The sequence below is a fragment of the Lepus europaeus genome, chromosome 8 (assembly GCF_033115175.1).
Source record: "Lepus europaeus isolate LE1 chromosome 8, mLepTim1.pri, whole genome shotgun sequence".
In the NCBI taxonomy this organism is placed as follows: domain Eukaryota; kingdom Metazoa; phylum Chordata; class Mammalia; order Lagomorpha; family Leporidae; genus Lepus; species Lepus europaeus.
The window spans coordinates 93,236,191-93,261,326 of NC_084834.1; the positions used below are offsets into that span (position 1 = coordinate 93,236,191).

The following is a 25,136-nucleotide window of genomic DNA, read 5'->3' on the forward strand; positions in this document are numbered from 1 at the left end:
GAAGTCTATTCTTTGCACCCATTGAACAGAAGTGAGAGTTGAAATCATGGATTTATCCCAAGGATTTGCAGGGAGTCCAGGAGATCAACAACACTTGGAGGCCAGCAGAGGAAAAAGAGGGGTTGGGAGCTGCCTGGCAGGAAGCAATGGCCACAGAAGAAGGAAAGAAGGTGAAAGGAAAATACCAGTGAGGTGGCAAAGAAGCAATGAAATGCAGACTTATCCTTGAGCGATGCTTGACAGAGGCATCCACTGGACAAATATCCATGATGTTTTGTTTTGTTTTCAGTTTGGGGATGTAGCTACTTTCTGTTTTAAGAATCTGTTGTTCAGAAGCCAGGAACTCAGATTAGGCAAAGGAATCTCTTCCTTACAGCTGTACTACAAGTTGGAGTTTCTTATACACATAAAGGGAGAAGAATACATAGCTCTATGCATGTGTGCTTGCATGCATGTGCCCACATGTATATTAGAATAATTGTAGATAAAATTTCAAATATTCTTTTTACATAGTTAACTAGCACTGTAAGGGGTGACCCATTGTATACGTACTGCCATATATGTCATTGTAGCAATACATATGTAAATTAAGTAGGAAAGCAAAAAGGAATTAAGCATAAGCAATATTTTCCCCCCAATGTTTCTTCTACCATCTCTTCCATTGCAGGATTCTAGAGAGACAAGTCTGTAACCAGTAGGCACCTATGGATGGTTAGAAGTGGCCAAAAGTAAACCTGAGGCAACTGCACACAGAAATCCCTTCTTTTCTTGAAAGTTTTCCACTCCAAATATGTATTCTATATATATTTGGCCTTGGCTGCACATGAGAATAAAATTTCACACGTAGGCTTCAATCCAGATCAATTATATCAGAATGTATAGGATCTAATCATTAATATTTTGAAAAAATTTCCAGATGATTCTAATATGCAACCAAGGTTGAGAATCAACTTTTTCTGTCAGTTGGTTCAATCAGACAATATTTCCACAAATCTGCATAACCAAAAGCATGTTTCTGTTTGTCTGCTAACATTTTGTCACCTAGGACTCTAACAGCAATTTTAATAGTTTTACAGGGAAGCTCACCAATTGCAGACTGGGGGACACGTTAGTCAGCTTAGGCTGCCAAAACAAGATGCAGTAGTCTGTGTAGCTGAGCCACCAGCGGGTGCTTTTTTATAGTTCTGGTGATTGGAAGTCAGAGACCAGAGTGCCAGCATGGTCAGCTCTGGTGAGGGCTCTCTGCTGGCTGCCTTCTTGCTGGGTCTTGGCATGGCTGCTCCTCAGTGAGGAGAGAAACAAAGCTCTCTAGTGTCTCCTTTTATTAAGGGCACCAATCCCTTGAGATCAGGGCCCCACCTCATGATCTCATCTGTGCCTAATTAACTCCCACAGGCCCTGTCTCCAAAAACCATCAAGGTAGAGATGAGGCTTCTATGTAAAGACGAGAGGAGGGGCACAGCTCAGTCCCTAACCTGGGTCATCATGCAGTTCTCTATCACTGCTGCCTTACACAGGAGGATTGTCCTGGGGCAAGCACCCATTCGGTCTAGCCCAGGACTTTGCCTGGAGGTGACAGTCTTTTGGTTTTGTATGTAATTCAGTGCTAACACTTACATGACTGTAAGCCCAGGTGGTTTAACCAGATCCAAGTTTCACAACTAAAAAGTGCTCAGTTTTGATGGATGCTTAAAAAATTACTTTGAACAGAACCTGGACACTTTTTCATAGCTGTTTAGTTTGTAGCTATGTAGTACCTTTGGATTTACTTTTCTTTGACACAGTGAAGCTCATTAGCAGAGCCACGTGTTGCTTATGTGGCAATTGAGAGTGCTGCTGTGGGTTTGCAATCTAGTGTGTGTTCTCCCTAGAATCCGTAATACAACATTTTGTGTAATTCTGACTGAGTTTTACATCTTATCATGGCGCTTGCTGCAGATAAATCCACAATATCATTAATTACTTCCTATAAGGGTGCGCTGGAAATGTATTCCATTCAGTTAAGTCAAAGGATTATATTGTGTTCTGTGCATAGTATCCTAGGTGAAAAATTCCCATATCTAATTTTGAGGCTTAAATGTTACCAGGTTCTCTCTGTATAATATTAAATTTGTAATTAGGGTGGCATTTGGATTTATCATTGTATATAAGTGTGTTTATTAGGGAAGGAAAACTGAGGTTAGAGGATGAGCAAGGAGGAAGTCATGTCAGACTCCCCGCTCCCTGCCCAGATTAATGAGAGACCCATAGTGTACCTAGATAATAAAAGGGCAGGTAATTTTCCAGAAAATGCAAAGAACATACTGAACATCACACACCTAGCAGAGACTTAGCAGTTAAAGTATACATAAAGTGCTATGAAGTAGAGGAGATGAGGCATGGTATGGGAAAGTGTAGTTTGTGGTGCGTTAGAGACATAAGCCCAAATGAGACACAGGGGGTCTACGATATTCCTGTTTCAACTCACATGTAACATGAGGCAATGCATGCCATGCCACAGGCATTCAGGAACTGCAAGGGCACTGGCAAGTCCATGAAGAGGTGGTTGTTCAACCTGGCACCTAAGATGCCCACATTGGAGTTCCTGGGCTCCATTTCCAGTTTTGGCTCTGGGCACCAGCTTCCTGCCAATATAGACTCTGGGAGGTAGTGATGATGGTTCAAGTAATTGGTTTCCTGCCACCCATGTGGAAGATCTGCTTGAAGATCTTGGCTCTGACCCTGAGCCAGTCCCAGCCATTGTAAGCATTTGGGGAGTAAATCAGCTGATGGGGTATCTCCCTGTGTATGTGTATCAGTCCCTATGTGTTTCTTTCCTTCTCAAATTAAAAAACAAATTATAGACAAATGAAGTAAATAGAGGAGTTTATTTTTGTATAAATATTCATTTCCATGAACTTTCTGAAGATTCTTCATATTTGAGAGAGTAATCAAAAGATCCATGAGAAAATAAAATTATACCAATCATAGGAAACAGGATTTAGAGTTAAAGCTCAAGCACAAGATCAAGTGAAAACAAAACCTAGGTGTCGATCAATTAAGGGACAGCAGCTACCGAGCTCTTCTTGGTCTGCTAGCTCTTTCACTTTGGGCCCAGCTCTGCCTCTTTTCTATCACTGGATATAATGAGCATGATTATTTAATCTTAATTTCTGAACAGATTCTGCCAACAGATGAATGAAACAGACTCATGTCTGTCGAATGACTTTACACTGGCAAATGATTTTGAACTCCTGCTAAAAGGGCTCGACCCTAAAGCTCCTCATATCTGAGTGATTAGCAAAAAGGAATCTTATCTGTGCAGTTTCCTGTTGAAGTGCTTCAAAGGGTGCTAATGACAGAACCTACTCTTCAGGTTATAGTGCAGGGCTGAGGTGTGTGGAAGTTGAGGTGTATGGTGTTGTTAACCAATGAGGGATTTGATCCTCCAGTGTTCCAGAGACTCGCCACAACACAGTCACTTCAGTGTGTTTTGGTGAAGGTTGAGATACACTCCTTTGAGGCAAGGGTGGCACGTACTTCTAGTACTGTGCTAACTAACACATGATGTTGGTGTGCAATTAACTAGCGGCACACATTACAGTCAGTATTTATTACACACAGTAATGGGTTCACAATAAGAGCAGTCAGGCTGGAGAGGTAGATGCTGAAGGCTGCTGTTTTGTAGAGTAAATACACAGCAAGATTTTTCAGTTAAAACCATATTTTTCCCATGGCAGTAGGTAGCCTACTGATAGGGGCAGAGTGGCCAGCAGCCCCTTAAAGTGAATGAGAATTGGCAAAACATGTTGAAGTTTTTCCAGAGCTGAGTTTTTTTCATTCATTGGGAAAAGACAAACCCAAAAATGAGCACAGAAAAAAAAAAAAAAAAAGGAAGTTTCTATTTCTATAAGCAAAGTTTAATAAAACCCACAAAAGTCATACATTTTTAAGTTTTAGCCTTTAAGCAAATATTTAATAACATTTCTTAAAGGGGAAAATGCAAATATATTTGGTCATTTGTTCATCATTTTTATGTCATTAACTAAGTTCACATATACTGTAATGTTAGAAAGCTCTCTGCTGTGGCCCAGAAGTGCAGTGGAGGAGGACCCAAGACCTTGGGCGCTGCACCCACATGGGAGACCAGGAGAAGCACCTGGCTCCTGGCTTCGGATCAGCGAGGTGTGCCAGCCGCAACGGCCATTGGGGGGTGAACCAACTTTCGGAAAAAGGAAGACCTTTCTCTCTGTCTCTCTCTCTCACTGTCCACTCTGCCTGTCAAAAAAAAAAAAAGAAAAGAAAAAAAGAAAGCTAATGCAACTGTCACTTCAGGGAAGGAATAAAACGGCCACCCTGCTCTGCCTCTCTTATCTTGATTCATAGCTCAGATATTTCTATTCTTAGAACCCAGCTGCAGCTTCGGTGCTAAGAAAATTGCTGGCAGAGGAAGAATGAATCTGCAGACTTTCATCCCTCACAATTTTCGCACCTTCCCGCTAAGTCTAACTTTGCAATCTCGCCATCTAGTGGTCAAACGTTCTCAATACCTCAGCTCACAAAATGGCTCACTTCCGCTACAAGGAAAATACGATGGGAAGTAGCAAGCAAGTTGCCTTAGAAATTGTGTATCTGGGGAGAATCAAGAAAATGATTAGATCGTCGATGAAACTCCAAAACATGATTCTTGTTAAATACGTGTATGTTTCTTTTGATCGTTATTGTCTAACGTATGCATTCCATTTATTCTTTAATCTATGTTATATGCTATTTACATAAACATAGGAATTATACAAAAATGCTTTGTATGTTGAGATATATATTTTTTATAAAAATATACACTTTTGCATTATCTATTATACTTTTTCCACATTCTTCTCTGTTTTACCTGTAACAACGAAATTGTGATTGACGCAGGCAGCAAAACAAACCTAACCCAGTTAGAGTAGAATCAAAATCTGGCAATTGCTTCTGTATTAGGCCATACTGCATATCCTGCCCCATGCTGTACTTTATTATCAATGACTGTACCTTCAAGATCAGAGGCTTTCTATATAGCTAGAGAAACGTGGGCGGCCTTGATCAGCATGAAATAGAGTTGCTTGCTGTAAAGCAAACAAAACTGGTGTCTTGCTTGTCTTACCACTGAGTCTAATTTAGGTCTGTTATTAAAAATCGAGGAAAATATTTTTAGGGATTAGTGAGCTTGTTTAGTTTTCAAGATATCCTACATATGTGATTTTTATTTCTCGCACCCAAAGTTAGCTTTTCATTTCACTTTCCACCAACTTTTTTCCCCACAAACTTTTGTAGTACCCTCATATAGGCTTCAAATGTTGGCCTGAGTATATTTTTCAGAGAAACCATCCAAACCCTGGGTTAGGCTCCTCATATTAGATAACATGTAATAATTTTATTCATTACCAATTGCCACACTTTGTAATTACAGACTTGAATGACTATCAACTCAATAGCTCCTGCTCCCACTCGATCGTAGGCTGTGAGCAGGCTAGAAAAACACCTTTTGAAAAACCCTCTGGGACCCTACCCATTATTTTCTCTAATACCCAATACAGAGCAGATGAGCAGCAAACACCTGAGGAAATCAACCCCTGAGTCTGACAAGTGCACTCCCAGCTCATACAGTTTTGCAAGGACTCTGCTTTTGTGCCGCCATTGTGGTAAGAGTATTCGCTGGAAGAGGAAACCTCACCTTCTCAAGGCTCACCCCTCTGGGGCTTGACAACTTCTGTGGCATGGCCGATTCTGAAACCCTGACTTCCTCATTGCCCCTCTTCCTGCTTCATCACAATCACAAGACACACAATCGCAATCACACCTTTCACAAGACAAACGTTCCTCCAAAACAACTCTCTTCCTGTCTTCCTCCCCACCAGTCATCACGGATTAGCAGGGAATGAAGGAAGAGAGAGGACAAACCATGAGTTAGTATTTTAGTAAAATTATCTCACTCTCCTGTATCTAGCAGGGGTTAAAAATAAATCACGCAGGTTATATGAAGAACTTGTCACATTTTCATTGTTTATGTTTATCACACTTTCCTTCTCTTTATAGAAAAATTGACTCTTAGAATACTAGACAAGCAATTATGCTGTGAATCAATCATCTTTGAAATTAGCTCTTCTTAAAAAAGTTACAATGTGTCCGGGCTGGCGTTGTAGTACAGTGGTTAAGTTGCCCCCAATGATGCCAGCATCTGGTATAGGAACTGATTCCAGTTCCAGCTGCTCTGCTTCCAGTCCAGCTTCCTGCTAACACAGCTGGAAAAGTAGCAGAAGATGGTCAGAGTGCCGGGGCTCCTGCCACCTATGTGGGAGACCCGGATGGGGTTCCTGGCTCCAGCCTTTGGCTTGGTCCAGACCTGGCTATTGTGGCCATTTGGGGAGCAAACCAGGGATGGAAGATCACTCTCTTTCTCTCTCTCTCTCTCTCTCTCTCTCTCTGTCTGCTTGTCTCTTCTCTCTCTCTCTCTCTCTCTCTCTGTTCTTCTCTCTATTACGCTTCCTTTTAAATAAATAAAATAAATATATTTTTTAGAAAGTTACAACATGTTATAGTAAGCTTCCAGCATCCATAACCAATCATGAATGCCTTCCCAACATGAGTTCAATATTTTGAGAGATGAAGCAATTACTTTTGATGTTAAATACACCCACATGGCTTGGATAATGTTTATAAATTGTATTATATTTTATTTAAAATCTGATACATTCTTGTTTTCAAAAATTGTTCCTTTTGCTTACTGTACCCAAGAGAACAATGTTTGAATTTTCACATCGTTTCAGACCACACAAAGGATCCTGAGTGACTGGCGATGTCCGGTCTTCCCCACCAGAGATGGCCCCTAGCAGCCCCTGCATGAATGCCCACTCCATTGCTTCAAGTGCCAACTTGAATCACCCTGACCGGCAGACTTACATTTGGTGAAACAGAAGCCAAGTGGGGTGAAGTTCACTGCTAAGAATGTCTCCGCCCTTGTGTCTCCACAGCAGCACGGACGTGCACACCGTGGCATCCCTCCTTAAACTGTACCTCCGGGAACTCCCAGAACCAGTTATCCCTTATGCGAAGTATGAAGACTTCTTGTCATGTGCCAAGCTGCTCAGCAAGGAAGAGGAAGCAGTACGTCAATGCATTTATTTCCGATTAAGTTCTGTGCAGGGCTATTGTCAGCGTTCTCAGTGTTTATTTTGTACTTGTTCCTTTGTCCTAGCCTTGGTTTGTTTCCTGCGGTGCTGTGTATTGACATCACACACATTTAGATGTAACACACACAGTTCAAGTACTATTTTTTTTTAAAATTTCCTTCTCTGAAATGAATGTGGCTGAGTAATAATGATATCAGCACTCCTTGCCATTTTTGCTCACCAAATGGTTGACCGTCCTTCCACACAGCCCACACATTCCATGAAAATGCGGAAACTGTTTCATAATCCGCTCTTCTGTGTGTGCCCACTAAATCACCTCAAGCAATGGGTGTGGACTAAGTCATACCCACTGCCTGCATTTTTTTTAAAAAAAACTTTATTGGTATACTGTTCCTATACTATGCATCACTCATTTAAAGTATGCAATTCACTACCCAGTATATTCTTAGACTTGTGCAAATATCACTAAACTCTAGTTTTAAAATATTTACAAAATTTGTTTTACACTCAAAGAAACCTCGTACCTCTCCCTATTCACCTCTTTCCCCAGGTCTTAGCAGCTACCCTTCTATTTTCTGTTCCCATGGATTTGCCTGGTCTGCACATTTCCTATAAATGGGATCATTCAACCTGTGGATTCTTGTAACTGACTTTTTCACTGTTTGGAACATCCATCCATATTTTACCAAATATCAGTATTTAATTCTTCTTATTTCAAATAATATTCTACTATTTATACGTTCACCCACTGAAGGACTTTTGTCTTATTTACATGTTGAACTATTATGAATAATGCTTCTGTGAGCATCCATATTACACCAATATATGGTTGCATGTCCCTTTGTAGAATCGCCTATTTGTAACCTTGTGCTTCTTAAGGACACACCACAAATTTAAATTCCTACCATCAGTGTGAACAGGTTCGAATTTTCCCACGTCTTGCCATTTTGCTTGCAATTTCTGTTACTTAACACAGCCATCCTCATGTGTGCAAAATGATATCTCCTCATCAAGCTTTGAATGGGGAATTCCCCTGATGGCTAATTGTGTTGAACATATTTTCATGTGCATATTTGCTCCTCATATATTTTTGTTGGAGTATTATCTACTTCGATCATTTCTCCATTTTTATTTAGGCTGTAGTCATCCCAAGTCCCTAACAGAGATTGGTTCTAGAATCCCCCCAAAAACAAAATCTGGTGATGTTCAAGTCCCTTATATACTGTGCATATCTTATGTACATCTTCCCGTGTACTTTAAATCTTCTCAAGATTAATACAGTGTAAATGCTGTGTAAATACTGGTTATACTATCAGGCTTAGGGAATGACAAGATAAAAAGAGTATCTGCTTGTTCAGAACAGAAACAATCTTTTAAAAACATTTTCAATACTTGGTTGGTTGGTTCCACAGATATGGAGGACTGAATATATTTATCTTTTTATAAATGAGCTTATGAGTTCAGATAGAAGCCCCGATCAGATAGATGACTTGCAAATATTTTTCCCATCGTGTGGCTCATGTATTCATTTTTTTTATGATATCTTTGAAGTACAACAAAGTTTTCCATTTTGATGAGGCCAAATGTATCTGTTTTCTTTTTTTCAGTTGTGCTTTTTGTATCCTATTTAGAAAGTCTTTGCGAACAGGTCACAAAAACTTACTCCTGTATTTTCTCCTGAGACTTTTAGATCCTCAGCTGTTAATTTATGTGTATGACCTTTTTTCAGCTCATCTTTATGTATGGTACAAGGGAAAGAGATCTACTTAGTTCTTTTGCACAAGGCTTTCCAGTTGCTCCAGACCAGTTGTTCAAAGCACTATTTTTTCTCCCATTGAATTTTCTTGGCACTGTTGTCAAAAATAGCTACATATTTTTGTAAATGCAGATTTATTCTGTTACGTAATATTATCCGTGACTACGTTTGCACTATAACAGCAGTAGTTTTGATACAGATCATAAATTTCATAAACATACTATAGGGAGCAGAAGAAAATCAGATTATATTATCTATTGGTTTTTCTGGGCCCATTTATGTTTGCAGGGAGACAGGCAATCAAAAGAATAAAAGAAATTAATTTCTTACAAAATTTCCAGAATTAGGCTTTCCAGCCATCCCTACAAATATATCCTTGACATGATCCATCTACCGCTAGCCTGTGTTTGTCTATGTTCTGGGAATGTTGTAAATGGAAAGGACGCTCTGCTTTGAGACTTTTTTCTTTAAAAGTAACCTTGACATAACTGAGGCCATCTTCACTTTTCAGTCACTCGTGAGCAAATGTTAAAGATGTTGAAAGGGTTTTCCTTAAATATGTTTCTCTGTAAATAGTAGTACTTTTGGAGATCTTAGAAAAATCTTTGAAAATATTTCTATAATGTTCACCGTAGTGATGGCAAATTTTCATAACAGCATCTTTCATTGATAATATGTGAAATTCGTGTTTTTAAAAAAGCAGTATGGCCATTTTCCACTTGCTTTAATTTCAAGGCCAACATGAAGAGAGAGAACATTTATTCTCTTCGGTTCTTTGTTCTCAGGGTGTTAAGGAGTTAGCCAAGCAGGTGAAGAGTTTGCCAGTGGTCAATTACAACCTCCTCAAGTACATTTGCCGGTAAGAATTGTCCCAAAGCGGGTAAAAACACTGTATTTCTCCTGATGCTTGACAATAAATACAATCACTTAATTGCTCTGAGTTAACTTCCGGAAAATTAAAAAGCTTGATAAAGTGATCTCAAAAGTTTCCTTGAACGATTAAGATTGACTAATTTTCTGATTTGATGTTTTTGAGGTCTCTCCTCCTCTCTGTATTAAATATACGTTACTTGGAATTTGCCACAAAGTTATTTGTACCACGTAGGGAGTGGTATTAGAAGAAAGAGCATGTCCCTCATCATGAGAAGGACACGCATGGGCGTATAGATTCTACTGACATTTAATGTGTCTTCATACAATGTTCTCATCCTCTCTGAATTTCAGGTTTGTAATAGACGAAGTGGTAATGAGAACACGTATTTTACACAGCTGACTAGGAACTATGGAGTGTAGGAATAGTGTCAGAGGAGGGCATTATAGTCCCAGAACTTGGGACACCCACATCCTCTATCCAAGCACCAGTTCAAGTCCCAGCTATGCAGCTTCTGATACAAGTTCCTGCTCATAAACCTGTGAAGGGAGCAGATTATGCTCCTAAGTACCTGGGTTCCTCCCACCAGCATGGGAGACTCGAATGGAGCTCCTGGCCCAGCGCTGGTTATTGTGGGCATTTGGAGAAAGAATAGAAGATTCTCTCTCTCTCCCTGTCTCTCTCTGTCTCTCTGTCTTTCTTTCTATCTCTCTCTCCCTCCCTCCCTCCCTCCTTTCTCCCTCTCTCTTACCCCTCCATCATCTCTCCCTCCATCCATCCCTCTTCCTTTCTCTGTCACTTTGAGTTTCAAATAAATAAATCTTTAAAAAAAAAAAAAAGAATTAGTGCCAGATACTGTGCAATTCAAAATTGAAACCAGAACTTTCCACCGTAAGTTTGTCTGGTAATGGTTAGGTTTGGAAGCAACAGGACCTCATGGTTCAGAATTAGAGAAGGTAAGAAATGTTTGCACTCTCAGAATGGACATTAACTGTAAGACTTTTGTCTCAGGACTCTGAGCGAATACAAGTTGCCGTGGTGGAGAATAGCCAAGCTACATTCTCCATAAATAATGGAGAAGAAAGTCTGGTTTGAGACCCATACTGCAAACCTCGATCTCCACAATAGAAAAACCTAACTTCTCCTGAAACAGTCAAGCAGATTTTTTTTTTAATTTCAAGTATTTCAAATAAGAAATGAAATTAACTCTTGCTTTCAGTTTTACTATAGTTTAGGTTGTTTGAGTGTGCTTCTAGAATAAGTTCATGCAAAATGCATATGATGAAAAAAACCTCAATGAATTCCAAAAATATTTGTTGCACCAAAATAAATTTATTGGAGGCCGGCGCCGCGGCTCAGTAGGCTAATCCTCCGCCTTGCGGCGCCGGCACACCGGGTTCTAGTCCTGGTCGGAGCACCGATCCTGTCCCGGTTGCCCCTCTTCCAGGCCAGCTCTCTGCTGTGGCCAGGGAGTGCAGTGGAGGATGGCCCAAGTCCTTGGGCCCTGCACCCCATGGGAGACCAGGAGAAGCACCTGGCTCCTGCCATCGGAACAGCGCGGTGCGCCGGCCGCAGCGCGCTACCGCGGCGGCCATTGGAGGGTGAACCAACGGCAAAAGGAAGACCTTTCTCTCTGTCTCCCTCTACTGTCCACTCTACCTGTCAAAAATAAAAAAAATAAATAAATATGTGACCACTGCAGCTGAGGGTATGGTCAAGTAGGGTCATGCTATAACTAGTACTCAAACAGTATGTTTCACTTTGTGTTTCTATGTGGGTGCAAACTGTTGAAGTATTTTATACTAAATTGATCTTCTGTATATAAATAGAATTGAAAATGAATCTTGATGTGAATGGAAGGGGAGAGGGAGCGGGAGAGGGGAGGGTTGCGGGTAGGAGGGAAGTTATGGGAAGGGGAAGCCATTGTAATCCATAAGCTGTATACTGGAAATTTATATTCATTAAATAAAAGTTAAAAAAAATAAAAATAAAAATAAATAAATAAATAAATAAATAAATTTATTGGAGCTGGCATTGTGGCACAGTGTGTTAAGTCACTCCCTGCAGCACCAGCATCCCATATGAATGCTGGTTCAAGTGCCTGCTGCTCCACTTCTGATCCAGCTCCCTGTTAATGCACCTGAGAGAGCAGTGGGAGATGACCCAAGCTCTTGGGCCCCTGCCCCCATTTGGGAGACCTGAATGAAGCTCCTGGATCCTGGCTTCAGCCTAATCCAGCAATGGCCATTGTAGTCATTTGGAGAGTGAACCTACAGGAACTCTCTCTCTCTATCTCTGCCTTTCAAATAAATAAAATAACTCTTTTAAATAAATAAATAAATTTACTTTTTTGAATTCCATTCTCAATGAATCTTTTGAAGTCCCCTCGTATAATAATGATGAACCTGTGAGAATAGGCACCCTTTTACAGTCATGATGTAGCAGTTCAGAGCATGGATTTGGATTTGTACTTGGACTGCCTGGAGTCATATTGCAGCCTTGCCACTTCCTGACTCTGTTTTTGGAGAAGATTCTTAACCCTCTGATACTTTGTGTCTCTCATCTGTAAAATAGAAACAATAATAGTACTTACTTTTGAGAATTTAACACATGAGCACCATAAATCATACATAATAGTCAAAAATATCACCTGAGTGATATTTTTATTTTTTGTAATGTCCTCCTTATCTCGTCAGTACAATAAGCAAACTATGAAACAAATAAAAGCTGTTACACAAGTGAAGACAAGTTGGTGGATAAAAAAACAAGGAGAAGGGGCCAGCGCCTGGCTCACTTGGTTAATCCTCCCCCTACGGCACCGGCATCCCTTATGGGCGCCGAGATCTAGTCCCGGTTGCTCCTCTTCCAGTCCAGCTCTCTGCTGTGGCCCAGGAGGGCAATGGAGGATGGCCCAAGTGCTTGGGCCCCTTCACCCACATGAGAGACCAGGAAGAAGCACCTGGCTTCCGGCTTCAGATTGGCACAGTGCTGGCCGTAGCGGCCATTTGGGGAGTGAACCAATGGAAGGAAGACCTTTCTCTCTGTCTCTTTCTCTCACTGTCTATAACTCTACCTATCAAATTAAAAAAATAAATAAATAAAATAAAAAACAAGGAGAAGGCTTACTAAAAAAAATAAAAATCCTTTTACTAAAAGCATTATTGTGTGCCTCTTATTTTTTAGCAACTAATAAATGGAAATAATTTGTGCTTACAACTTTTTCATATCAATAGAACTAATGTACTTTCCACTGTTGATCTTATTTTTTAATAGACTATAAATTTGTAGCTTACACATTTCTCATTTGAGAGTTGATTCCCCTTTCTCCAATTTGAGGAATAATACCACATGGTCTTATATACCATTCTCTAACTGAGTATTCATATAAAGGTAATATTGAACAACTAGAGGGAAATCCATACTATTGACTGTCAAGTCCATATTAGCAATGTCCAAACACAGTGATTCCTTTAATTAACACAGAAAGTCAAGCCAGGCCAGGGCAGATATTTGCTCTCATCCCTTAGGTTTGAAGCTTCATCATTTCCAATTTACTTTCTCCATATTTCAGTGAGAAATGCTTGAATTTCCAAATAATTTTATCTCCACAGTCATCTTTGGACATACTTAAGTTCATAAATTCCCCAGTGATCCATTGTCTTCCACTGACAAGTTTAATACAGTTGTCTTTCAATCTTATTTTTGTACTCAATAGGTTTTTGGATGAAGTCCAGTCATATTCTGGAGTTAACAAAATGAGTGTGCAGAATTTGGCAACTGTCTTTGGCCCTAATATCCTGCGCCCCAAGGTGGAAGATCCTTTGACCATCATGGAGGGTAAGTAAATGATTATCTTGCACTCTTATCAAAAACAGAATCAACTGTATCTTGGTTGGCCAGAATCTGTTCTTTGAACAGACTAAGGAAATAAATGAATCCATAACTCTGTTTGTTGACTCAAGTTCTTTAAATGTTAAATCTTCTCTTTGACCGTGAGGCATTTTCTTTTAAGTGTATGAAAAATAACCTTTACTAAATGGTGCACCAGTAGTCTTAAAAAGCAAATGGAATTTGCACAGGTCATCTGGAAAGTACAAGAAAATTCTAGGAGAAATGGAATTGAAAGCTAAGTTTATTTTGGTGCAATAAAAAAAAAAATGGAAATCCTTGCATAGTAGAGATCTTCAAAAGTTCATGGAAATGCATATTGTAGAAAAACTATGCATGGAGTTAAAGCATTGTGGCACGGTGGGTTTAGCCAACTCCTACAACACCAGTATCCCATATTGAAGTGCTGGTTCTTGCCCATGCTACTTTGCTTATGATCCAGCTTCCTGCTAACACACTGTGAAAACAACAGAAGATGGCCCAAGTACTTTGGCACCTGCCGTCTATGTGGGAGACCAGAATGGAGTCCTGACTCCCGTTTTTGGCCTAGCCCAGACCTGGGTGTTGCAGCTATTTGAGGAGTGAACCAGTGGATGGAAGATTTCCCTCTTCCTTTCTTTGTCTCATCCCTTGCCTCTCTGCCTTTCAAATGGTTAAATGAATAAAGACATAAGGAAATTTTTGGACCAAAATAAATTTACTGTTTAATTCTATTTTTCCATGAGCTTTCTGAAGTACCCTTGTAGTATGTAGGACATGAAAAAAAAACAGAAAGGTATGTTTTCTAAATCCAATGCAATTTTCAGAAAATTTGTAGAATTATTTTTAGTTAATATATATTTATTAAATGTGGTTTTATTTGACTGATTTGAAAAGACAAATTTGTCCTAATCACACAATGATGCTTGCTTTCTTATGGCTGGAAACATGCAGGCAATTTTCCAAATTACAGAATACCTCAAGTTGCTTTCCACCCTGAACTGCTACTTCTGTTTGTTTCCAACACGCCTCAGAGCTTAGGTCCCTTTCTTACTTGGGGCCATTAGTATCACCACTGTTTTCTGCAAACTGGCCTAGTTGAACATGGTGGAATTTTTATAAGGAAGAAAAAAAGGAGGAAGAATGATTATTTTTAGTTTAACCATAAGCTTATTTAGTTTAGAAAAAAAAATCATCCCCCACTCCAGCAAGTTTCATGGATCTTATTCCCTGATACTGTTTCCCTATGAAAAATGTGAGTTTTCAGTCTTTGATATTTCGTGTATGAGAAAAAAAGCTTTTTTGTGTGCCTGACTATATCACCCCAGGTTAATTTCCTTGTCAAATACTAAGAGTAATATAAACTTATCATCAGATTTTTGACAGTAAGATAATTATTCCAGAAAACTTGATTTCTATTCAAACAGTATATCAGGAAAATGTAAAATCTGAAACTATAGAAGCTTGAAGATACTTTAGTCCATTTTTTCAAGCATTGATGATAAATTAAAATATATATAAAATGGAAAACCACTACTGCCACCCCCCACACACATATCTTAGTGAATTATGTAAGACAAACCCTCTAGAAATCACCATATAGGTCAAGAAATAGAATTTTTCCAGGTATCCCCGTAGTCTCTTCTCATACCCGACCCAATTGCAATACCTTCTATGTTAATAATCAGATAATTCATTCCATTCATTTCCTTGCAAATTAAGAACACTTTAGGGGCCAGCACTGCAGAGTGGTGGAAGAGGCTGCCATCTGCAGAACCAGCAGCCCATGTGTCTGCCAGTTCAAATCCCAGCTGCTGCACTTTGGATCCAGCTCTCTGCTGAGGCCTGGGAAGGCAGTGGAAAATGGCCCAAGTCCTTGGGCCCCTGCACTCAAGTGGGAGACCCAGAGAAAGCTCCTGGCTCTGGCTTTGGATTGGCACAGCTCCAGCCTTTGCAGCCATCTGGGGAGTGAACCAGCGGATGGAGGATCTCCCCCCCGCCCCCACTGCCTGTCTATAACTCTGTCTTTCAAAAAATAAATAAATCTTTAAATAAAAAATGATACAGGACTCCCTATAATTTATTAGTTATAAATTTAGGTAATCAAACATGCAGAGAGTCCCACAGTCTGAATTCTGTTGATCGTGTGTGCATGGTTCAGTTTAATATTCCTCGGTGCTTTGTATTTTTGGTAAGTTGGAATCTGGACCACATTCATGTGATTTCTTCTGTGTGACTATACATTCTCTTTTATTTTAAAATCAGGAGGCATATAACACCTCCTTATCTCTTTCTATGAACTTAACATAATTCCTAAAACTTAACTGGAAGTTGAAATGGTGATATTCTAACTCTGTATATTTTTGTATAATTTTTATTGTGGTAAAATACATATAACATAAAATTTCCTATCTTAACCCATTTTAAATATACAGTTCAGTGGTGCTAACTACATTCAGATTGTTAGGCAACCATTAACACTATCCATCTCCAGAACTCCTCACCTTGCAAAGTTGAAACTGTACCTATTAAACACTAATGTCCCTCCCCCTCCTCTCTCTGCCCAGCTCTTGAAGCCACCATTCTACTCTCCATCATGATGAACTTGGTGTCTCTAGATACCTCATGTAACTGGAATCACATTGCATTTGTCTTTTTGTGACTGACTTATTTTATGTAACATAATATTTTCTCTTTTAAAAAAGATTTACTTATTTATCTATTTGAAAGAGTTATACAGAGAGAGGAGCGGCAGAGAGAGAGAGAGAGAGAGAGAGAGAGGTCTTTCATCCGATGGTTCACTCCCCAATTGACTGCAACGGCTGGAGTTGTGGCAATCCAAATCCAGGAGCCAGGAGTTTCTCCGGGTCTCCCACGTGGGTGCAGGGGCCCAAGGACTTGGGCCATCTTCTTACTGCTTTCCCAGGCCATAGCAGAGAGCTGGATCAGAAGAGGAGCAGCCAGGACTAGAACTGGTGCCCATATGAGATGCCGGTGCTTCAGGCCAGGGTGTTAACCCACTGCGCCACACGCCAACCCCTATAACATAATATTTTCAAGATACATCCATGTTGTACCACCTTAACATATTAGAACATTTATCTAAAAGGATAAAATTTCTCTCCTACTATTTAGTATCCCAATGGTAACTTTTATGTATAAAAGGCAGGATAAGTACTGCTTGAATCTTTGCCTTTATTTACCAGTTTTAAAATAATTTAGTAATTTTTTATCATCCTGTAAAAGTGAGTACTACTTCTTCCTTTTATAAGTATTAATGTTATTTTACAAATATCATCACGATCTGATGTGTGAAATTTTATGAGTGAGCAGGCGTTTAATCTAGCAGTAAAGATGGCTGTTTCCCACACTGAGATACTTGGACTCAATTCCCAGCTCCAGCTCCTGGCTCTGGCTTCCTGGTGGTGCAGAGGCTGGGGGCAGCAGCGATGACTTGAGTGCTTGGGCTTCTACCACCCACGTGGGAGTCTTGGACTGAGTTCCTTGTTTCCACCTTTGGCAAGACCCAGCCTCAGCCACTGTGGGCATTTGAGGAGTGAGCCAGCAAATGGAAGCTCTCTCTTTCCTCTCAAATACGTATGTTTAAAAAAAAATCTTTTTGATAAGAAAATACATTATGATTATTATCCTTTATTGAAGCTCAAATATTCTCATCTTTGGTCAGTAAAAGCCTCTCCAAGTTGCCTATTGGTTCTTTTGATGTGGTCATAGTAGTTTTGGAGAGCTTTCTTTCTGTTTTCTGTGACAAAATTTCCTGAGATTTTATTACATGCTTCCTGTCCCAACCTGGAACAGACCCATTTACAAAATGTTCTGATTTCTTGGAGTGGAAAGAAATGATGTTTCAAGGCCAAAATCTTTTTTTTTTTTTTTTGACAGGCAGAGTTAGACAGTGAGACAGAGAGAGAGAAAGGTCTTCCTTCCGTTGGTTCACCCCTCAAGTGGCCGCTACAGCTGGCGAGCTGCGATCGGCACACTGCGCCGATCTGAAGCCAGGAGCCAGGTGCTTCCTCCTGGTCTCCCATGTGAGTGCAGGGCCCAAGCACTTGGGCCATGCTCCACTGCATTCCCGGGCCACAGCAGAGAACTGGACTGGAAGAGGAGCAACCAGGACAGAATCTGGCACCCCAACCGGGACTAGAACCCGGGATGCCAGCACCACAGGCGGAGGATTAGCCTAGTGAGCCATGGAGCTGGCCAAGGCCAAAATCTAAGTACCAGTAATATGTATTGCTGCTCTCAGGGTCATTCCTTCAGATGACAGAACTAATCAATAAAAATGCATATATACATACACATTACATACATGACATATACACACATACATGCTAAAGGAAAGGCACCTCACAAGTTCATACTGTACTTCCCACTCAAGCTCATGACAATGAGGTTCTATAAAAGATTTCTTTTTCTTGTTTGAAAGGCAGAGTGACAGAGAGAGAGAGAGAGAGAGAGAGGGAAAACAGAGAGAGCATCCATCTGTCAGTTCCCTATGCAAATAGTCTCAGTGACTGGATCTGGGTCAGGTGAAAGCCAGAAACCAGTAGCTTCATCCAGGTCTCCCACGTGGGTGCAGGGGCCCAAGCACGTGGGCCATCTTCCACTGCTTTCCTAAGCACATTAGCAGTGAGCTGGATCAGAAGAGGAGCAGCAGGACATGAACTGGTGCCCATATGGGATGCTGGCACTGCAGGTTGAAGCTCCTGGTTTTATGTCATTTCTTCTGGAAATTCTTGGTGCTCAGACACTGAAGATACCAATTAGAATATCTTGTATTTAATCACTTGCCCAGTGCTTTATCATATGGAAAATAGCTCAGAACAGCAACCCTAGTAATTACCAACAGCAGTTTGATCACTACATTTTTAAAATTTTTCAATATATACTCTTCAAATCCTCCTTTAATTCTTTTAATATTTCTGCAATATCTGCATTGATGTATACCTACCATAGACTATGCTTCCTCCCTTAATCCTCACTTTAAACACACACACACACGCCCATGTGATCAAAAAGTTCATAGAAAAATGAAATTTGAAGATAATGTGAATTTTCCATGAGCTTTTAAAAGTCCCCTTGTGTGTGTGTGTGTGTGTGTGTGTATACACATAAAACTATTTGTTTAGGGGCCAGTTCTGTGGCACAGCAAGTTAAAGTCCCAGCCTGAAGCACCAACAATCCATATGGGCATCGGTTCTAGTCCCGGCTATTCCACTTCTGATCCAGCTCTCTGCTGTGGCCTGGGAAAGCAGTAAAAAATGGCCCAGGTCCTTGGGCCCTTGGGCCCACATCACAGACCTGGAAGAACTCCTGGCTCCTGACTTTGGATTGGCTCAACTCCCATTGTGGCCATTTGGGGAATGAACCTGCAGATGGAAAACCTCTCTGTCTCTCTATCAATACCTCTCTCTCTGTAACTCTGTATTTCAATTAAATAAAAAATAAACCATTAAAAAGTATGCATTCAGTACTCACTACCAGTTCTCATATTGATGTCTCTCAAGCCTAATGGGTCCAAAATGTGGTCCACAGATACCTGGGGGCCCCTGGGATGCACTTAGGAGGTCTGTAGGTTCATATGCAGACTTTTTGTCCTTTTGTTGCCTTGTCATTTTTACTAATGGTACAAAAGCAATGATGGGTAAAACAATGGTATCTTAGTATGAATCCTGATAGTCATGCCAAGCTCTACTAGCATCATGTACCTCATTGCCTTGCATTTACAATGTGTGAGAAAAAGCCAATTTGTCTTAAGATTGTCCTTGTTGCTAAGAAATTTAATTTTATTAAGTCCCTAGCCTAACCATCCATCTTTTTACCATTCCGACGAAGAGATGAACTTGCTCTGTAAAACCTTGCAAGCTGTTTTTGAGTAATGTAATGATTAGCTCAAGGAAAAGCATGTGTGTGATTATGTGGAGTATGAACAGTACTCAGGTTTGTTCGTGCAACTCTGTTTTTACTTAACAACCAGCAAACTGTGGGCACTCAGATGAGCATTTAGCCAAATCTTCTCAAAAATGAACTGAGTCAACCTTTGACTTCAAGAAATATAACTGGCAGAATTTGTTGCCATTGATAAGTTTTGAACTTTTGTGAGAAAAGCTTGTAGCTAACACCTTCAACTTGACAGCTTCCTAATACTCAACCACTTTGGGATGAGATTAATGTTGACATTAACAAATATATCTTTGATACTGTGAGTCAATATGTCAACACCTGCGAGATTGGCATAACTTGGTGATTTTTCCAAACATCATACTATGAGAAAGCTATGCCCATGTAAAAGATCTACTTAGTGGGGCACTTGTTTGGCAAAGCAGTTAAGATACTGTATGGGATGCCCACATCCCACATCGGAGTGCCTGGGTACCAGTCCCACTTCATTTCTGATCCCAGCTACCTGCTAATGTGCACCCTGAAAGCCACAATAATGGCTCAATTGCTTGAGGCCCTGCCACCCACATGGGAGACGTAGATTGAGTTCCCAGCTCCTACTTTTGGCCTGCCATGCCCAGTCATGGCTGTTGCTGGCATTTGGGATGTGAGCCAATGCATTGAAGAGCCCTCTCTGTTTCTGTCCCTCTGTGTGTGTTTGTCTCTGCCGATATGTAATTTTCCTAATTGAAACTTTGTCAATGACCTAGTTTCAATGGAATACCAGTATCTGAAGGTAGGATTTACTCTTCAAAACAGTAATATTTTAAAATATTCCTTCATCCTTTTATTCATTCAACAGATAATCAGTAGTCAACTACTTAGTGCAGTGTTCTTTTTTTTTTTTTTTTTTTTTGATAGGCAGAGTGTACAGTGAGAGAGAGAGAGAGACAGAGAGAAAGGCCTTCCTTTTTCCATTGGTTCACCCCCCAGTGGCTGCTGCGGCCGGCACACTGCGCTGATCTGAAGCCAGGAGCCAGGTGCTTCTGCTGGTCTCCCATGCAGGTGCAGGGCCCAAGGACCTGGGCCATCCTCCACTGCACTCCCGGGCCACAGCAGAGAGCTGAACTGGAAGAGGAGCAACCGGGACAGAATCCGGCGCCCCGACCGGGACTAGAACCCGGGGTGCCAGCACCACAGGCGGAGGATTAGCCTATTGAGCCACGGCGCCAGCCTGTGCAGTGTTCTTCAGTAAGCCTGGGAGTGAAAAGATGAACAAGGGAGAATTTTTACTTTCAAGAAATGTGCAGTCTAATTATCCACTTGTAGACTTTAACACACTAACATTTAAACATAATGTGAAAAATATTGTCTACATGATATGCCAATGGACTATGAGAGCAAAAAGTGGGGAGTGGCAGCCTTTCTTTTGGAGATCCGAGAAAATTTCAGAGAGGAAGGGACATTTAAACAGTTATAGTAACAGGGTGAATATCCAAGGTCATTGAGTGTTCTGTAAGGTAATCTCAGAGTTGGTATCTCACAAACAATGGGAATGTATCTTTCACATTTCTCTGGGCTGGGAAACCTATTATCAGAGCACTAACAGATTTGGTGTCTGGCCTGGGCCAGTTTCCTTGTTCATAAACAGCTATCTTCTTACCATGTCCTCAAATTAGAGAAGAGATGAGGGAGCTCTCTGGGATCATTTGGATCAGGGCACTAATATTCATGAGGGTTCTCCCTTCATGACCTAATCACACTTCAAAAGTTCCACCTCCTAATATCATCGTACTGGGTGCTAGGATTTCAACGTATCAGTCTGAGGAGGACACAGTGAATCTTTGGCAGTAAGAAAGGCCGCAGTATATATCAGTGAACAATCGTGAAAGGTCAGTGATATCAGGCATATAGGGAACATTGTGGAAGAGTGGCTAGAAAGACCTCATGTTTTCAAGGATTTACAAACTAGGAATCTTTAATAATTCTTGTGCAATAATTCAAATGTAAAAGGGTTGAGATTGAGGTTTTCATTTCAGCAAAATAACTCTGGCAGCTCTGGGAAGACAGGTAGAAATCAGACTGAAAGTACACACTGACTTTCACTGGCTTTGAGTTCCAAGATCAAATTTGTATTTGTGCTTATGCCTCCGAGTCATTTGCCTCTCATTTTATATTTAAAACATTACAATTCGATCAAATATGTTCCAAGGCTAAAGTAACCCCCTGACATACAGTAGGTTTATGCAACATTATCCTGAGATGAGTGAATTTAATCCCTGTGTCATGGTTTCCAGGCATGTACATAATCAAGAAAGCATGAACCATGTCCAGAGGGAAAAAATAGATAATAGAAAAAGACCCAAGTATGGCTGGGCCAAGTCTGAGAGCAAGTCAGAATATTAAACAAGCTATTATAAATTTCAAATTATACACACACACTTCAGTAAGGTAGAGGAAAACATCAATATGATGAAGAGAGAAAGAAAAGATATTTTAAAAATCCAAATAGAATTTCTGAAGATTAAAATCATAGCTCAAGTGAATATAATGCTGATGGGATTAATAACAGAATACACATTGGAAAAGACATATAAAGAATAAACAGACATATAAAGACCTATAAATAAAAAGAGAAACTGTCAAACATGATGTGAAGAGACAAAATGCTGATTTTTCCCCAAAATTGGTGAAAATTACAAACACAGAAATTTCAGAAGTTCAAAATATACTAAGCAGAACAAACATAAAGGAAACCACACAAAAGACGTCATAATCAAAATACTGAGAACCATAGATAAAAAGAAAACATTAGAAGTGGTCTGACAGTCAAAAGACACATTACATACAGAGGATCAAAGAGAAGAGTTACAGCGGATTTCTCATTAGGGAAGTATGTAAGCCAAAATACAGATCAAAACCTTTAAAAATTTTTTAAGCTATCAAGCCAGGTTTCTAAATATATTTAATTATCTTTCAAAATAAAGAGACATTGAAGACATTTTCAGGAAGAAAACAAAACTCAGTAAATCCATCACTGACAGCCCTGTGCTTCAAGATAAAACATTGCCCCCACCAAAAAATAAAATAAAAAATAAACAGATACCACTATATACCTCCTACAAAGTATAAAATGAATACCAAAAATATCAAGTTTGCTGCTGGCAGAAACACAAATTGTTAGGACCAATTTGCATTTAGGCAGGTTCTTATAAACTTAAATATATACCAGTCATAAGACCTTATAGAGCCCTGTACTAAATATTTACCAAAAAAAAAAAAATAAGTTCATGTAAAATTTGCAGACAGATATTCATATCAACTTTATTTACAATAGCTCCATACTGAAAACAGGCTAATTCTCTATCAACTAATGAATAGATATACAGTTGTGACACATCTACAGAATGTAATGCAAGTCAGCAATAATACTGATATATGTCAAGAATACTGATATGTATCAAAAGTATTAAGCTAAATGATAAATGCCTTTACATGAAAGACTATACACAGTTTAATTCCATTTACATAAAATTCTATAAAAGGCAAAACTATAATAATGACAGAGAGCACATCAGTGGTTGCCATGGGCAGGAGATAGGGTAAGGGATTGACAAACTACAAAGGAGCACAAGGAAGCTTTTTTGTGTCATGACTACATGATGTTACCAGAACTATGTGTATTTATCAAAATTCACAGATATCTTAAAGTCTTCAGACAAGCAAAATGACACATGTACAGGTTATTTGGTGTAAAAAAAAATTAAAACTATATTACATTGACTGCTATCCAGATGTCCTTAAAGGAAAGATTGAGTTCTTAAGAAAATGCTTATGAAGAAAAGTGCCAGTATTTAAATTTCACCTGTGTGAAAATATTCAAGCCATTGGGGAATTGCTGGATCACATAGCACAGTGAGATTGCAGACATTGCGTGGACTCTATGGCATAGGCTGGTGATTATAACCACTTTGACCTCATTATTTGGGCTTAATGTTCCACCATTAGCCTTCTAAAGAAGAAAATGACAGAAGAGAATATTAAAAAAAGGAAAAGTATAATCCCTACAGTGACACAGACATCATTATCATTACTCCCAACCTAGTCTGTCCTACATGGCCATCAAAATTCATCATCCACGGCCTATCACCAGTTGTTATCTGAGGAACTGGATGAGATAAAGCCTCCCAACGTATGAGAAAGAGAATTCTAGGTCTGAAAGGCCCTGACGCTCTGTGATTGTGGTAACTGTGCTTCGTCATAGCTGTTCACAAACGCATCATGGAGAGTGGGAATCTCACTTCAAGGAATTCAGTGCCTCACATAGTGCGTAGCTATGATTGGAAGCAAGGCAGCTTTGAATGTGAATATTTCAGTGATGGGTAAAAGGTCCACCTTCCCAAAAACACAAGGCAGAGTCATACATAATGGAAGCTTTGAACATGCGTCTGTCACATGGACAAATAGTAACATAGCATTAAGTACACAGTGTCTTCAAACACCATCCATATTGATGACAGCGTCCACAGCCATTTTAACTGCTCGAAAACCTTTTCAGCAGATTCACAGCATTGACATTAGATGACAAATTCAGAGGTTGCTAAAAAAGGAGACATGGACCTACTATTAATTTTATTCCCTCTTTTGTCTCCCACAACTATGTAGTAATTAATGCTGATTCAAAAGAGTGCTGTCTTTTATTTCATTCTCTATTTAGAACTACCCAAGCTTACTTACTGCTTCTTCAGTTTTAAATCTAGAAGCCAGAACATAACAGGCAAATGCATAATTTGGAATAAGAAGACTATTAAACTCACCTGGGTCACTTATTAACCACCCTGAAACTCAGTTTTCTCATTGGAAAAAAAATATTAACTCCCATCCCACCGACCTTTGAGAAACCTAATTTTAGAGATTCAAGTGAAAGATTTCCATCTACCTCAATGTTTCTCAAGCTCCAACAGGCAGAGGAATCCCCCTGGGGATATAATGAAGCTACAGATTCTCATTCAGAAAGCCCGGGGTATTCTGAAATTCTGAAACTTCCCTGCGGTGCCAGTGCTACTTCTCTGTTACTGTTGGTGTCTCCTGGAAGCCAGTAGAACTGCAAAACACAATGTGTTCCCTGCACCCGCTCAGTGCCTCCTGAGGTAGAATTTGCATTTTACCAGGATCCCTTACTGTTAGGTGAACATGGAAAACAATGGTGCAGCCCCAGACCTGGCATCCTGCAGGTACTTGATCTACATATGTGTTTTGCATCATCACAGAAAAAGTCATCAGTGTAGGTGGATACAACATGTTTTTGTTTTCCCTGTTCAAAATTGTATTTTGCATTATATTGCCAGGTGTTACTTTAAGCTAAAGAACAGCCATGCCACAGGTCAGCCCATTAGTAGCTCTTTCAGAAGAAGTTGGCATTGACAAAAGCCCTTTACATCATTTTCCTCACCAGATCTCATATTTTAAGTATTTTGTATAGAAACTACAATTACTAACTAAAATATAAGCTGTTTCTCTAAATGTATTTATTAAAGACTACTGTTAGGAACTTGGATTAGCATTCTATGCACACATTTAACATAGCCAATTGGTA

The 25,136-nt window shown here is 39.9% G+C and overlaps 1 protein-coding gene across 4 annotated transcripts in view; it reads left to right on the plus strand.

Moving 5' to 3' along the window:
• Positions 1–25,136, plus strand: part of ARHGAP24 (Rho GTPase activating protein 24) — a 526,629-nt gene that overhangs the window by 492,247 nt on the left and 9,246 nt on the right. For all 4 annotated transcript variants that reach the window (XM_062198532.1, XM_062198533.1, XM_062198535.1 and 1 more), the window contains 3 exons: positions 6,990–7,122; positions 9,690–9,763; positions 13,491–13,612. In XM_062198532.1, the coding sequence (XP_062054516.1) occupies positions 6,990–7,122; positions 9,690–9,763; positions 13,491–13,612 (329 nt within the window). The remainder of the gene's footprint in view (positions 1–6,989; positions 7,123–9,689; positions 9,764–13,490; positions 13,613–25,136) is intronic.